Genomic DNA, 15,470 nt, shown 5'->3' with positions numbered 1-15,470 from the left:
ACATTACCTCAGATAGAGGTAACATTACCTCAGGTGAGGTAACTTTACTTCAGCTGAGATAACTTTACCTCAGGTGAGGTAACATTACCTCAGATAGAGGTAACATTACCTCAGGTGAGGTACCTTTTGTGCAAGTAAAACATTTGTGTTTTAATGTTTACGTTTAAAAAAAAAATTGGGCATCTTTATAACATAATTATACTACAGGCTCCGAACTAACTTAATCCGGCACTGAGGGTAAGGTAATCAGAATGTGATGCAATCCGAATAAAATCACGTTACATTATAAGGTAATCTTCACCGCGACATTATCATTCAGTGCAAAGTAAATATTGTACAATTAATTAGTCGCTCGTGTCAACACTGTACTAGATGTGGAGCTGTAATCGTAACGTGAAGTCGTCTCGTAGCCTAAATCTTACACGATTTAAAATACGGACTGCAATGTAACCCCCGTGTAATGTAACCCTTCTAATAATCACCGTGTAATGTAATCAAAATGTAATCCTTCATATAAGGTAACATTACCTCAGGTGATGTAACTTATAATCCCCGTATAATGTATTGTGAATGTAATCTCCGTGTAATGTTACCCGAATGTAATCCCCGTGTAATGTAATCCCCGTGTAATGTAATCCCCGTGGTAATGCAATCTCCGTGGTAATGCAATCCCCGTGTGATGTAATCCCCGTGTAATGTAATCCCCGTGTAATGTAATCCTCGTGTAATGTAATCCCCGTGTAATGTAATCCCCGTGTAATGTAACGTCCTTGCCTCTGTGGGAGCTGACGCCATTGACGCGGCTTCTCCCTTCCTTGGCTCGGCGCGGGAAAATTCGAATGGGGGAGTGGGGGTGGGGGGTGGGGGGGAGTGGGAGGAGTTTAGGGAGTTGGGGGAGTGGGGGTTGGGGGCAGTGGGGGGAGTGGGAGGAGTTTAGGGAGTTGGGGGAGTGGGGGGTGGGGGCAGTGGGGGTGGGGAATGGAGTGGGGGTGGGGGTGAAGGTGAGGAGTGGTGGGGGAGTTTAGGGAGTGGGGTTCGAGAGGAGTGGGGAGTGGGATTGGGGGTTGCGGGGGGTGAGGGAGACGTATGACGTCATCGCGCTTTGATCCCAACAGACTCCGAGAGGGGAGATGCGATACGGGTGACGTCACTACGCAATGACGTAACCAGATTTTTTAAAAATAAATCTGAATCTTTATGGTGCAGGGGGTATCCGATAAGCTATGAAGCTCTTTGTGTCACAAATATTCAGTAAGGGGCACAATCTGGCTGTCCGCCTGATGATGCTGGTTGTGATTACTGGCGAAACGTCTTTCTCAGATTTATAAATGTTGTGGATTTGCTCTCCAACACACAACCGGTGTAGTGCTACACTATACACTACACTATACACTACTATACACTATACTACTATACACTACACTATACACTACTATACACTACACTATACACTACACTATACACTACTACACACTACACTACTATACACTACACTATACACTACACTATACACTACACTATACACTACACTATACACTACTATACACTACACACTACACTACTATACACTACACTATACACTACACTACACTATACACTACACTACTATACACTACACTATACACTACACTACTATACACTACACTATACACTACACTACTATACACTATACACTACTATACATTACACTACTATAAACTACACTATACACTACACTACTGTATACTATACTATACACTACACTATACACTACACTATAAACTACACTACTATACACTACACTATACACTACACTATACACTACTATACACTACACTATACACTACTATACACTACTATACACTACACTATACACTACTATACACTACACACTACACTATACACTAGTGCTGTACTAAATCACGAGTTGGCACGTTCTGTTCACGTGACAAACCCTCTTACTAATTGGCTGTGTCGGGTGGTGTCGGTTTTAACGACACAACATTTATATTGACGCGACGCAACGCCAGAAAAAAAACCCCTCTAATTATGGATCCTCAATCTGAATAAAAACCTCCAACGACAAAAACAAAATCTCAATCGATTAATTAATTTCATGGTGACCTCCTTTGCCAGGACCAAAATATGAGAACAGGTTTTCCCCTTTTTTCTGGCAACAAAACAGCTGCGTTAAGATGTTAAAACACCAAACTTAAACCTTTTACAAGGATTCATACTCTTTGGTTTAAAGCTTTCGTGACTGCAGGGATTCATATTCTTGGTTCTTTCGGTAAAGTCATCACCACGTAGAAGGGAAACAATAAAATAATAAAAATATAAAAACAATAAAATTCTCACGACGTTTCGACTGCAACACAAGCAATCATCATCAGGTGTGAATTTTATTGTTTTATATTTTTATTATTTTATTGTTTACCTTCTACGTGGTGACTTTACCGAAAGAACCAGTCATTTTGCTGTGCCCCTTGTGATGTAATATCACGTTAAGTAGAGGTAATCTTACCTCAGGAGAGGTAACTTTACCTCAGGTGAGGTAACTTTACCTCAGATGAGGTAACTTTACCTTAAGCGAGATAACTTTATCTCAGATAGAGGAAACATTATCTCAAGTGAGGTAACTTTACCTCAGATGAGATAACTTTACCTCAGGTAGAGGTAACTTTACCTCGGGGAGGTAACATCACCTCAGGTAAATGTAACATTATTTGAGGTAATCCTAACGTATTCACATCACTTCAGCTAATGCTCATATCGTAATATTAGCGTTATATTCTCACGTGGTTAAATCGTTAAACACAATGCTCGCGTGATTATTACCTTAGGGTTAGATAATCGGAATGCAATGGAAGGTGAGGTAACTTTACCTCAGGTAGAGGTAACATTATCTCAGGTGAGGTAACTTTACCTCAGGTGAGGTAACGTTACCTCAGGTGAAGCAACTTTACCTCAGATAGAGGTAACATTACCTCAGGTAGAGGTAACATTACCTCAGGTGAAGTAACTTTACCTCAGGTAGAGGTAACTTTACCTCAGGTGGAGGTAACATTACCTCAGATAGAGGTAACATTACCCCAGGTAGAGGTAACTTTACCTCAGATAGAGGTAACTTTACCTCAGGTAGAGGTAACATTACCCCAGGTAGAGGTAACTTTACCTCAGGTAGAGGTAACTTTACCTCAGATAGAGGTAACTTTACCTCAGGTAGAGGTAACTTTACCTCAGATAGAGGTAACTTTACCTCAGGTAGAGGTAACTTTACCTCAGATAGTGGTAACTTTACCTCAGGTAGAGGTAACTTTACCTCAGATAGTGGTAACTTTACCTCAGATAGAGGTAACTTTACCTCAGGTAGAGGTAACTTTACCTCAGGTGGAGGTAACATTACCTCAGATAGAGGTAACATTACCCCAGGTAGAGGTAACTTTACCTCAGGTAGAGGTAACTTTACCTCAGGTAGAGGTAACTTTACCTCAGATAGAGGTAACTTTACCTCAGGTAGAGGTAACTTTACCTCAGATAGTGGTAACTTTACCTCAGGTAGAGGTAACTTTACCTCAGGTAGAGGTAACTTTACCTCAGGTGGAGGTAACATTACCTCAGATAGAGGTAACATTACCCCAGGTAGAGGTAACTTTACCTCAGGTAGAGGTAACTTTACCTCAGATAGAGGTAACTTTACCTCAGGTAGAGGTAACTTTACCTCAGATAGTGGTAACTTTACCTCAGGTAGAGGTAACTTTACCTCAGGTAGAGGTAACTTTACCTCAGATAGAGGTAACTTTACCTCAGGTAGAGGTACCTTTACCTCAGGTGGAGGTAACATTACCTCAGATAGAGGTAACATTACCCCAGGTAGAGGTAACTTTACCTCAGGTAGAGGTAACTTTACCTCAGGTAGAGGTAACTTTACCTCAGGTGAGGTAACTTTACCTCAGATAGAGGTAACTTTACCTCAGATAGAGGTAACTTTACCTCAGATAGAGGTAACTTTACCTCAGGTAGAGGTAACATTACATCATATAGAGGTAACATTACCTCAGGTAGAGGTAACGTTACCTCAGATGGAGGTAACTTTACCTCATATAGAGGTAACATTACCTCAGGTGAGGTAACATTACCTCAGATAGAGGTAACTTTACCTCAGGTAGAGGTAACATTACCTCAGATAGAGGTAACTTTACCTCAGGTAGAGGTAACATTACCTCAGATAGAGGTAACTTTACCCCAGGTAGAGGTAACTTTACCTCAGATAGAGGTAACTTTACCTCAGGTGAGGTAACTTTACCTCAGGTAGAGGTAACTTTACCTCAGATAGAGGTAACTTTACCTCAGGTAGAGGTAACTTTACCTCAGATAGAGGTAACGTTGTGTCAAAGTAACCCTCACGTAGTGCAGGCCGCGTGCCACTGTAATCGTTAAACACAACGCTCGCGTGACGTCACCACCTCACTTCACGCGGCAGCCTCGAAGTGCACCCAGCCTGGCACAGGCGCCGTGGGGACGTCACCGTCACTGAGTGGCCAATGGCGGTGGTTGGTGGTGGGGGGGAGTGGGGGGGGGTAACGGGGGTGGGAGGGGTGGGGGGTAACGGGGGAGTGGGGGGGGGCGAGACGCGTGACGTCACCACGCATTGACGTCATCAGAGTTTTTAAGTTAATTTTTTTTTTATTCTGGAGGAATCCGATGAGCTGTGAAGCTCTTTATTATCCACAGACGTCCACAGTAGGTGCACGGGGTCAGAACGCCACAACAACAAACACAATACAATAAACACCATGGGAGTGCAGAGTATAGGAAAGGTAGGCACGTGACCAACACAACTCTGTAGGGGCGTGTGAATTGAAGTCTGTGGGGGCATGTGAATTGAAGTCTGTAGGACAGTGTGATGTGAAGTCTGTAGGGGCGTGTGAAGTGAAGTCTGTAAGGGCGTGTGAATTGAAGTCTGTAGGGGCGTGTGAATTGAAGTCTGTAGCGGCGTGTGAAGTGAAGTCTGTAGGGGCGTGTGAATTGAAATCTGTAGGACAGTGTGATGTGTAAGTTTGTTGGGTCATAGTTTTACCATCCTTGACGTGCAGGGATGACGACTAGGATCGGTGTTGTTAGGATCAGCGGCGAGCAGTTGTGACCAGGTGCTGCTGTGTGTAACGATTACAGATGACAGTGAGGGGGAAAAAAGCATTTGATCCCCTGCTGATTTTGTACGTTTGCCCACTGACAAAAGAAATGATCAGTCTATAATTTTAACGGTTGGTTTATTTGAACAGCGAGAGACAGAATAACAACAAGAAAATCCAGAAAAACGCGAGTTTAAGAGCCGGGAGCCAACAACAACTTGGGGCTCGCAATGGCTACAGCGACTATTGTAATGGTCAATGCGGCCTCTGCGTTGAACAGCAGGAGACAACGGGTACAGTCTGGTTCCGCTACAACGCCGCGTGTTAGTTCTAACGACGCCAACTGGACGACGTAACGCCGTGAATGTATCGTAAGGGGATACACGCCGTCTGTAACGCGGACGCGGATTGGATGCGACGCCACCGAGCGAACGGAACTACGTCTCAACGCGAGTAGGAGTAAGCGGTTCTACGTGCGGCTGCCCTCGGCGTAGCGGCGTCGCAACGAGGAGGCGTTGGGATGCTGCTGGATGCTTCTAGACGCTACCCACGCACCTCGGTCTTAGTCCCGCCTCTGTCTTGCCCATCATCTCGCGTGTCATCGTGGACCACGCTTCACCCCCCCCCACCCCCCCTATAGTTTATATTATTTCTCCACAACGCGGTTGTTCTTCAGGAACGCAACAACCACCACCGCGTTGCAGGAGAACGACGGACCGTGAACGCGCTTCGACGATTCGCGGCAACGCGACGGCAACACAAAGCGCCACGCGCGGTCTCTCGTGACCGGCGGTATCTGCGACGAAGGTTTTTGTCGTCGTTGCCGCCGGGTTAGATGGCGTTGGATCACAATCCTGGCACGTCGCCCGATGAAGCCGGTCGACGTTGTTTGTAATCGCCGGTGAAACGTCACCGGTACTCGAATTGTAAACGCTGTGGTGGGTTCACTCTCCCCGACACGCAAGCGCCGTGTGTGCTGAAGTTGGTAACCAATTGGCACGTTTCGTTTACGTGACAAACCCTGACTGATTGGCCGTGTCAGGCGACGGTGGTGGGTGGTGTTGGGTTAACGACACAATGTTTATGTTTACGAGATCTCTAACACAACAACAACAAAGAACAAACCTCTGTCACGGCAAAGTGTCACCACAGAGCAAGTCGCTCCGACCTCCTGGAGACACTGACACAGAGCAAGTCGCTGGGACCTCCTGGAGACACCGGCACGGGCTGTGTGAGCTGGGCTGCCTTCACAACCAACGAGACGCCGGCGCTGCCAACTGGGACCAAGACGTCAGCGCTGCCTCCACCGGTCCGGTGAGGTCATTCTCAACAGCAGGTTTTTGTTTTTTTACTTCACTTTACTTTTCCAGGTAAGGCCCCCACTGAGCTGTGGGGTAGCGACCCGCCTATCACAAATGACGGCGGCCCACCGAAGTGGCTTGTCACGTGACATTTACAGCAGCCAAATACTCTGAACGCATGTTGAGATGTTAACCACCTCTCCTGGTATACAGGAGATCGTTGGTTCGATTCCGACCCTGACGCCTGCTGTATATTTTGAGTTTGCGCGTCTCTCTCTCTCTCCCCGTGGTCGTGTGGATTTTTCTCCAGGTCCTCCGGTTTTTCCCCTCGACATTTAGAATCGAGATCACGCAATTAGAGTATCTGGCCGCTATCAATGTCCACACAATGATGAGCCACTTCGTTGAGCTTTCATTTGTGATGGCCAGGTGGTAGCGTCTGATAAAAGAGCCACTACATATTCTGTTGGACCTTACTTGGTAAAATCCCAAGATAATTTTTGTTGGTTTAAGTATGTATATATATAATTTTAAACAGAATCACAAACTAACGCTCAACTTTCTTAACCGTGTAAGAGTCAACGCGCGCCACCACCGTGCGACGACACGCGAGCAACCGGAACGACGTAGAGAATCTCTCAACACTTTCCCACGTCCGAGACGTCTGCAGAGTTACAGGGTGGGTGTCACCGTTCACGGGGTGGGCGTCACCAGTCACAGGGTGGGCGTCACCGTTCACGGGGTGGGCGTCACCCTTCACGGGGTGGGCGTCGCCGTTCACGGGGTGGGCGTCGCCGTTCACGGGGTGGGTGTCACCATTCACGGGGTGGGCGTCGCCGTTCACGGGGTGGGCGTCGCCGTTCACGGGGTGGGCGTCGCCGTTCACGGGGTGGGCGTCGCCGTTCACGGGGTGGGCGTCACCGTTCACGGGGTGGGTTTCACCGTTCACCGCAGAATCCCACGAATTGAGCGAGCGGCTGCTGCTGTTGTTGTTATCAAGACGTCGTTGCTCACCGCAGAGAAGCGTAGCGACACGACCGCCGCCACTCTGCGCTAGCCGGCACCAAAACTGTGCCACGCTCCCTGCCCCGCGTGGCCCTGTGGGAGCCTCGCTACCGATAAAGTTACTTTAGTTCTCACTGCGTTTTGTTGTTCCGACGACGACGACGTTCACGCACGGCGCGCGGCGTCGTCGCAACGGCAAAGGGTCAAAGTTCACGCCGGGAACATTTTCAATGGGGGAGGCAGCAGCAACAACACGCAGGGCGATCCAAGCGCAGATGCCCCACTCATACCTACACCCCCCCCAACGCCCTCTCTGAATATTTTTTCAGACCGCAGGAATCCGATGAGCTATGAAGCTCTTCTCCGCAGATCTCCAGCCGTTCCACAGATGTCCTCTCCTACCAACCCCCCACCCCCACATCCTCCCCGCAGCTTTCCTCTCAGCAGCAAAGTGAATATCGCGCAAGCGATGGCTCGGGGCTACGGGACTGAGTGCACGGAGATTCGTGAGCGGACGCCGCCTTCGTCATCGGCCGCGGTTCGGCCTACCGCTGGATGGGTACGCACTGTACGTACTGTACGTACGTCGCACGGGGCAGGGCTACGAGACGGCACGCGGTGCTCACGGAGACCGGCGGGAGACGTGCAGACTGGGGTATCTGTAGGTGGATCGCCCTGCGGTGCCCCCCTCTAGGGTAACAACAGTGCAGCTCTGCACGGGGGACTCTGCACACTCACACACACAGGGACCCCCAGGTGGTGGGGGTGGGGGGGTGGGGACGTGCAGTGATTGGGACCGAGAACTCCGCACTTGCAATCGAGGGGTGGCCGGGTCGGTTTAATCTCCCGCCCCCCACAGGGTGTGAGGCAGGTGTAGGAGGATTCCGTAGGTTTCCGTGTTCACGTTCAAAATCAGTTTCAAGAGTGGCACAGCCTCGGCTAATCACGTGGCCTGTTGTTGGAAACTAATTCACAGCTCGGCGTTGTGCGCTTTGTGCTCAGGATGGCTGACTTTTCTGTTTCCACGTGGATGAGAAAATGCATTCTGGCCGGTGTGTGTTCTCTGGTGGCTGTGAAGAGTTGATGGCCGTTCAAACGCCTTCTCACACACGGTGCACTTGAACGGCTTCTCTCCCGTGTGTGTTCTCTGGTGGCTGTGAAGAGTTGATAGCCATGCAAACGCCTTCTCACACACGGTGCACTTGAACGGCTTCTCTCCCGTGTGTGTTCTCTGGTGGCTGTGAAGATGTGGTAGTTGTGCAAACGCCTTCTCACACACGGTGCACTTGAACGGCTTCTCTCCCGTGTGTGTTCTCTGGTGCCTGTGAAGATCTGGTAGTTGTGCAAACGCCTTCTCACACACGGTGCACTTGAACGGCTTCTCTCCCGTGTGTGTTCTCTGGTGCCTGTGAAGAGTTGATGGGTCTGCAAACGCCTTCTCACACACGGTGCACTTGAACGGCTTCTCTCCCGTGTGTGTTCTCTGGTGCCTGTGAAGATCTGGTAGTTGTGCAAACGCCTTCTCACACACGGTGCACTTGAACGGTTTCTCTCCCGTGTGTGTTCTCTGGTGTATCTTCAAGCTACTCTTGCGGTCTGTGCTGTATGGACATTGGTCACACTGATGACTTTTGTCACTGGGCTTAGTGGGGTGTCTCCTCTGCACGTGATGCTCTAGACTAGAGCGGCAGATGAACTGACGGTTGCAGGCAGGACACGGCAGCCTTGTGACCTCCACACCCACTCCACCTGCGTCATCCCAGAGGCACAAGACGCACACACCAACACCTAGACATGAACACTCTTGAACACGTGTGTGTGTGTGTATATATAAAGGTAAAGGTCCCCAACAGCCATATCAGACTGTTGGGCAAGTGCTGTTTGCGAGTACCTATGAAGGCCGGCATGGCACAAGAGGGAGTAAGTGGCCAACACCAGGCCCGGCCGCTTTTGTCTCTCCAGTGGCGATGTTTCCACGTTTAAGCTAGGTATTCATTTGAGGCTGAGTCAACCTAGGGGAGGCCTAAACATTCACCACTGACTTTGACCGTGAGTGGGAATCGAACTCAGGTGGCCGGGTTCGTAGTGCAGTGGGCTCCATTCTATATACACACACAGAGACAAAGAACTCCCGTCTAGCCTGTATACACTTTTGGGACAAGTGTTGTTATCGGGCACCGATGAAGGCCAGCACGGCACACGAGTGGGAGGGTGGCCAGCACCACACATGGCCGCCTTTGTCTTCTCAGTGGCGATGTTTACTACTACACACCACACCAGTTACTAACTTGCACCTTATCAGTGTGGGTGGTGCCTATAATCTCTGGTGAGCAGTGGCTATCATCTCTGGTGAGTGGTGGCTATAGTCTGGTGAGCAGTGGCTATCATCTCTGGCGAGTGATGGCTATCATCTCTGGTGAGCGTTGGCTATCATCTCTGGTGATTGGTGGCTATCGTCTCTGGTGAGTGGTGGCTATCATCCCTGGTGAGTGGTGACTATCATCTCTGGTGAGTGGTGGCTATCATTGCTGGTGAGTGGTGGCTATCATCTCTGGTGAGTGGTGGCTATTATCTCTGGTGAGTGGTGGCTATCATCTCTGGTGAGTGGTGGCTATCACCTCTGGTGAGTGGTGGCTATCATTGCTGGTGAGTGGTGGCTATCATCTCTGGTGAGCGGTGGCTATCATCTCTGGTGAGTGGTGGCTATCACCTCTGGTGAGTGGTGGCTATCATCTCTGGTGAGCAGGGGCTATCATCTCTGGTGAGTGGTGGCTATCATCTCTGGTGAGTGGTGGCTATCATCTCTGGTGAGTGGTAGCTATCATCTCTGGTGAGTGGTGGCTATCATCTCTGGTGAGTGGTGGCTATCATGTCTGGTGAGTGGTGGCTATCATATCTGGTGAGTGGTGGCTATCATCTCTGATGAGTGGTGGCTATCAGCTCTGGTGAGGTGGCTATTATTTCTGGTGAGTGGTGGCTATCATCTCTGGTGAGTGGTGGCTATCATCTCTGGTGAGTGGTGGCTATCATCTCTGGTGAGTGGTGGCTATCATCTTTGGTGAGTGGTGGTTATCATCTCTGGTGAGTGGCGGCTATCATCTCTGTTGAGTGGTGGCTATCATCTCTGGTGAGTGATGGCTATCATCTATGGTGTGTGGTGGCTATCATCTCTGCTGAGCGGTGGCTATCATCTCTGGTGAGTGGTTGCTGTCATCTCTGGTGAGCAGAAGCTATCATCTCTGGTGAGTGGTGGCTATCATTGCTGGTGAGTGGTGGCTATCATCTCTGGTGAGTGGTGGCTATCATCTCCGGTGAGTGGTGGCTATCATCTCTGGTGAGTGGTGGCTATCATCTCTGGTGAGCGGTAGCTATCATCTCTGGTGAGTGGTGGCTATCATTGCTGGTGAGTGGTGGCTATCATCTCTGGTGAGTGGTGGCTATCATCTCTGGTGAGTGGTGGCTATCATGTCTGGTGAGTGGTGGCTATCATCTCTGGTGAGTGGTGGCTATCATCTCTGGTGAGTGGTGGCTATCATCTTTGGTGAGTGGTGGCTGTCATCTCTGGTGAGTGTTGGCTATCATATCTGGTGAGTGGTGGCTATCATCTCTGGTGAGTGGTGGCTATCATCTCTGGTGAGGTGGCTATTATTTCTGGTGAGTGGTGGCTATCATCTCTGGTGAGTGGTGGCTATCATCTCTGGTGAGTGGTGGCTATCATCTCTGGTGAGTGGTGGCTATCATCTCTGGTGAGTGGTGGTTATCATCTCTGGTGAGTGGTGGCTATCATCTCTGGTGAGTGATGGCTATCATCTATGGTGTGTGGTGGCTATCATCTCTGCTGAGCGTTGGCTATCATCTCTGGTGAGTGGTTGCTGTCATCTCTGGTGAGCGGAAGCTATCATCTCTGGTGAGTGGTGGCTATCATCTCTGGTGAGTGGTGGCTATCATCTCTGGTGAATGGTGGCTATCATCTCTGGTGAGTGGTGGTTATCATCTCTGGTGAGTGGTGGCTATCATCTCTGGTGAGTGATGGCTATCATCTATGGTGTGTGGTGGCTATCATCTCTGCTGAGCGTTGGCTATCATCTCTGGTGAGTGGTTGCTGTCATCTCTGGTGAGCGGAAGCTATCATCTCTGGTGAGTGGTGGCTATCATCTCTGGTGAGTGGTGGCTATCATCTCTGGTGAGTGGTGGCTATCATCTCTGGTGAGTGGTGGTTATCATCTCTGGTGAGTGGTGGCTATCATCTCTGGTGAGTGATGGCTATCATCTATGGTGTGTGGTGGCTATCATCTCTGCTGAGCGTTGGCTATCATCTCTGGTGAGTGGTTGCTGTCATCTCTGGTGAGCGGAAGCTATCATCTCTGGTGAGTGGTGGCTATCATCTCTGGTGAGTGGTGGCTATCATCTCCGGTGAGTGGTGGCTATCATCTCTGGTGAGTGGTGGCTATCATCTCTGGTGAGCGGTAGCTATCATCTCTGGTGAGTGGTGGCTATCATTGCTGGTGAGTGGTGGCTATCATCTCTGGTGAGTGGTGGCTATCATCTCTGGTGAGTGGTGGCTATCATCTCTGGTGAGTGGTGGCTATCATCTCTGGTGAGTGGTTGCTGTCATCTCTGGTGAGCGGAAGCTATCATCTCTGGTGAGTGGTGGCTATCATCTCTGGTGAGTGGTGGCTATCATCTCCGGTGAGTGGTGGCTATCATCTCTGGTGAGTGGTGGCTATCATCTCTGGTGAGCGGTAGCTATCATCTCTGGTGAGTGGTGGCTATCATTGCTGGTGAGTGGTGGCTATCATCTCTGGTGAGTGGTGGCTATCATCTCTGGTGAGTGGTGGCTATCATCTCTGGTGAGTGGTGGCTATCATCTCTGGTGAGTGGTGGCTATAGTCTGGTGAGTGGTGGCTATAGTCTGGTGAGCAGTGGTGAGTCTCTGGTGAGCGGTGCTCACAGTGTTCCTCGCTTGGTGGAGGCTGCACGGGCTGCAGGTCTCTGGCGGTGGCCCTGGGAGCCAACTCGCTGCTGCTGCTGCTGCTGCGTCGCGAGGGCCCGGCCTCGCAGGCGATGCCCAGCTCCTGGGCGAACTCCTCGCCGTACCAGACCAGCAGCTCAGAGCCGGGCCCCACGGCACGGAACGTGCGGTAGTAAATCTGCCCCCGGTGCTGGAAGGCCACCAGGTTCTGCTCCTGCTCATTCCTCGCGCAGTTGACGAACCTGCGGGGGCAGACGCGGGGGGCGGGGTGGGCGCTGTTAGCGAGCGCCTATTAAGGGCCGGCACTGGGCGCTACGTGGGGGTGGTGGGGCTGGAACCACGCTCAGTACCGGGTGCTCATTTGATGCCGAGTCGACCAAGGGGAGGCCCAGGGTCTCTGTGTGCAGTGGTTCTGGTTTCTGTGTGTGGTGGTTCTGGTCTCTGTGTGTAGTGGCTCTGGTCACTCTGTATGGTGCTTCTGGTCTGTGTGTAGTGGTTCTGGCCTCGAGTGGTTCTGGTCTCTGTGTACAGTGGTTCTTGCCTCTGTGTGTGGTGGTTCTGGTCTCTGTAGTGGTTCTGGCCTCTGTGTGTCGTGGTTCTGGTCTCTGTGTGTAGTGGTTCTGGTCTCTGTGTCTAGTGGTTCTGGTCTCTGTGTGTAGTGGTTCTGGTCTCTCTGTGTAGTGGTTCTGGTCTCTGTAGTGGTTCTGGTCTCTGTGTGTAGTAGTTCTGGTCTCTGTGTGTAGTGGTTCTGGTCTCTGTGTGTAGTAGTTCTGGTCTCTGTGTGTAGTGGTTCTGGTCTCTATGTGTAGTGGTTCTGGTCTCTGTGTGTAGTGGTTCTGGTCTCTGTAGTGGTTCTGGTCTCTGTGTGTAGTAGTTCTGGTCTCTGTGTGTAGTAGTTCTGGTCTCTGTGTGTAGTGGTTCTGGTCTCTGTGTGTAGTGGTTCTGGTCACTTTGTGTGGTGGTTCTGGTCTCTGTGTGTCGTGGTTCTGGTCTCTGTGTGTAGTGGTTCTGGTCTCTGTGTCTAGTGGTTCTGGTCTCTGTGTGTAGTGGTTCTGGTCTCTCTGTGTAGTGGTTCTGGTCTCTGTAGTGGTTCTGGTCTCTGTGTGTAGTAGTTCTGGTCTCTGTGTGTAGTGGTTCTGGTCTCTATGTGCAGTGGTTCTGGTCTCTCTGTGTGGTGGTTCTGGTCTCTGTATGTCATGGTTCTGGTCTCTGTGTGTAGTGGTTCTGGTCTCTGTGTGTAGTGGTTCTGGTCACTTTGTGTGGTGGTTCTGGTCTCTGTGTGTAGTGGTTCTGGTCTCTGTGTGTAGTGGTTCTGGTCTCTGTGTGTAGTGGTTCTGGTCTCTGTGTGTAGTGGTTCTGGTCTCTGAAGTGGTTCTGGTCTCTGTGTGTAGCGGTTCTGGTCACTTTGTGTAGTGGTTCTGGTCTCTGTGTGTGGTGGTTCTGGTCTCTGTGTGTAGTGGTTCTGGTCTCTGTAGTGGTTCTGGTCTCTGTGTGTAGCGGTTCTGGTCTCTGTTTGGTGGTTCTGGTCTCTGTAGTGGTTCTGGTCTCTGTGTGGAGTGGTTCTGGTCTCTCTGTGCAGTGGTCCTTAAGACAAGAATCACCTCATCCAGTTTGATTTAGATTCATCCTGAGCGTCAACATATTCACGATCCTTTTTGTTTTTGTAAATCTGAAACACACACGCACACGAGCAGATCCACAGATAACTCACGTGAGTTGGACCGTAACTTGAACTTCTTTCGTACCGGACGTAGCCAACCGTGCTGATCGGAGGTGCGGGGGGAAGGACAACAAACTAAACACTAAGAGCAGTTCTAAAGAAATGAATTTTAAATCTACAAGATTTAAAAGTGCATAGCTCCCAGTGGCTTCCTCATATTGGAAGCAAGAACCTTCCAGACGGCCGCAGAAGTGCGTCTGTAAGAGCCGCGCCATGCGCTGACCATCGTCTTTGCATGATGGGTAGCCAAACGCCGCTGCTGCTGCTGCGAGCATGAACAGAGTTTGCGTGATGATGGTTTATGCTTCTTGACGAGATCAGCCGCGAGGTGTCGTGGTTTATTTTTGCGTAAGGAGTGCGTGAGGAGGAACCACCAGTCTGTGGTTCCTCCTTACGCATCGAAGTTGTTCTGTCCTTACGAGCGAGCGGCTACTGTGGGTTACAAGTTGAACTCATAATGACGTTAAATTTTGGGTCTCTCTCTGAGTCTGTGGGTCCCTGTGTGAGTCTCTGAGTCTCTGTCCAAGTCTCTAGGTCTCTGTGTGAGTCTCTGGGTCTCTGTGTGAGTCTGTGGGTCTCTGTGCAAGTCTGTGGGTCTCTCTGTGAGTCTGTGGGTCCCTGTGTGAGCCTCTAAGGCTCTGTGTGAGTCTCTGGGTCTCTGTGTGAGTCTGTGGGTCTCTCTGTGCGAGTCTCTGGGTCTCTGTGTGAGTCTGTGGGTCTCTGTGCGAGTCTCCGGGTCTCTGTGCGAGTCTCTGGGTCTCCGTGTGAGGCTCTGGGTCTCTTCTGTGTGAGTCTGTGGGTGACTGTGTGAAGCTATGGGTTTCTCTGTATCTCCCTCACGAGCCTCCTCTCCACACACGACAACGACGATGATGATGTAGGAACAGGAGGAGGCTGCAGCAGTGGCAGTGGCAGCAGCAGCAGCTCACCAGCCAGCAGTACTCGCTCACGGGGTTCTCCTCAGACACCTCTCCCTGGTAGGGCCCAAACATCACCCCCTTGGGCAGCTTCTTCCTGTTGCTCCACACCCCGAGGCCGGCGCCGGCGATGGAGGAGGCGCCGACGGTGAGGCCCTGGGGCAGGCTGAGCCGGGCCCTGTCGGCCACTCCCGGGGCCACGGCCGCGTCCGCGATGAACTCTGGCGGGCCGTGCACGGAGCACTCCCCCAGGTAGAAATCCCTGCACAGCTCGCAGACTGAGAGCCACAGCAGCAGCAGCAGCAGGAGGGGGGCGAATCGCAGTAGCAACAGCAGCAGCAGCAGTGGCACTGTGAGAGAGTGAGAGGGTGAGGAGCGCTCCAGACAGATGCCTCCCTCCCTCCCTCTCTGCATAGTGAACTTATTTAGCTCGCCCATCGG

At 50.6% G+C, this 15,470-nt stretch overlaps 3 protein-coding genes across 3 annotated transcripts in view; all 3 read right to left on the bottom strand.

Annotated features, from left to right (window-relative positions):
• Nucleotides 1-5,233: 5,233 nt before the first annotated feature.
• Nucleotides 5,234-9,257, bottom strand: LOC142908357 (uncharacterized; the record flags this gene model as incomplete). Its single annotated transcript, XM_076058925.1, has 1 exon — nucleotides 5,234-9,257. A coding segment is annotated over one exon (867 nt), but the record flags the coding sequence as incomplete, so codon positions are not given.
• Nucleotides 5,234-15,470, bottom strand: part of LOC142908355 (uncharacterized) — a 41,944-nt gene continuing 31,707 nt past the window's right edge. The window contains exon 9 of the mRNA XM_076058923.1: nucleotides 5,234-6,282. The gene's annotated coding sequence lies outside the window, so the exon portion shown is untranslated. The remainder of the gene's footprint in view (nucleotides 6,283-15,470) is intronic.
• LOC142908356 (histone-lysine N-methyltransferase PRDM7-like) lies at nucleotides 9,556-14,080 on the bottom strand. Its single transcript, XM_076058924.1, has 3 exons — nucleotides 13,994-14,080; nucleotides 12,372-12,634; nucleotides 9,556-9,560 (listed from the first exon to the last, which is right to left on the bottom strand). The coding sequence occupies exons 1-3, from the start codon at nucleotides 13,996-13,998 to the stop codon at nucleotides 9,556-9,558; spliced, it is 273 nt and encodes a 90-aa protein (XP_075915039.1). The 5' UTR covers nucleotides 13,999-14,080.

Source organism: Petromyzon marinus (genome assembly GCF_048934315.1).
Source record: "Petromyzon marinus isolate PM22_M1 ecotype Great Lakes invasive population chromosome 80 unlocalized genomic scaffold, UKy_Petmar_22M1.pri1.0 chr80_unloc.3, whole genome shotgun sequence".
Taxonomy (NCBI): Eukaryota; Metazoa; Chordata; class Hyperoartia; order Petromyzontiformes; family Petromyzontidae; genus Petromyzon; species Petromyzon marinus.
This window is presented reverse-complemented; position numbering and strand designations above follow the sequence as displayed.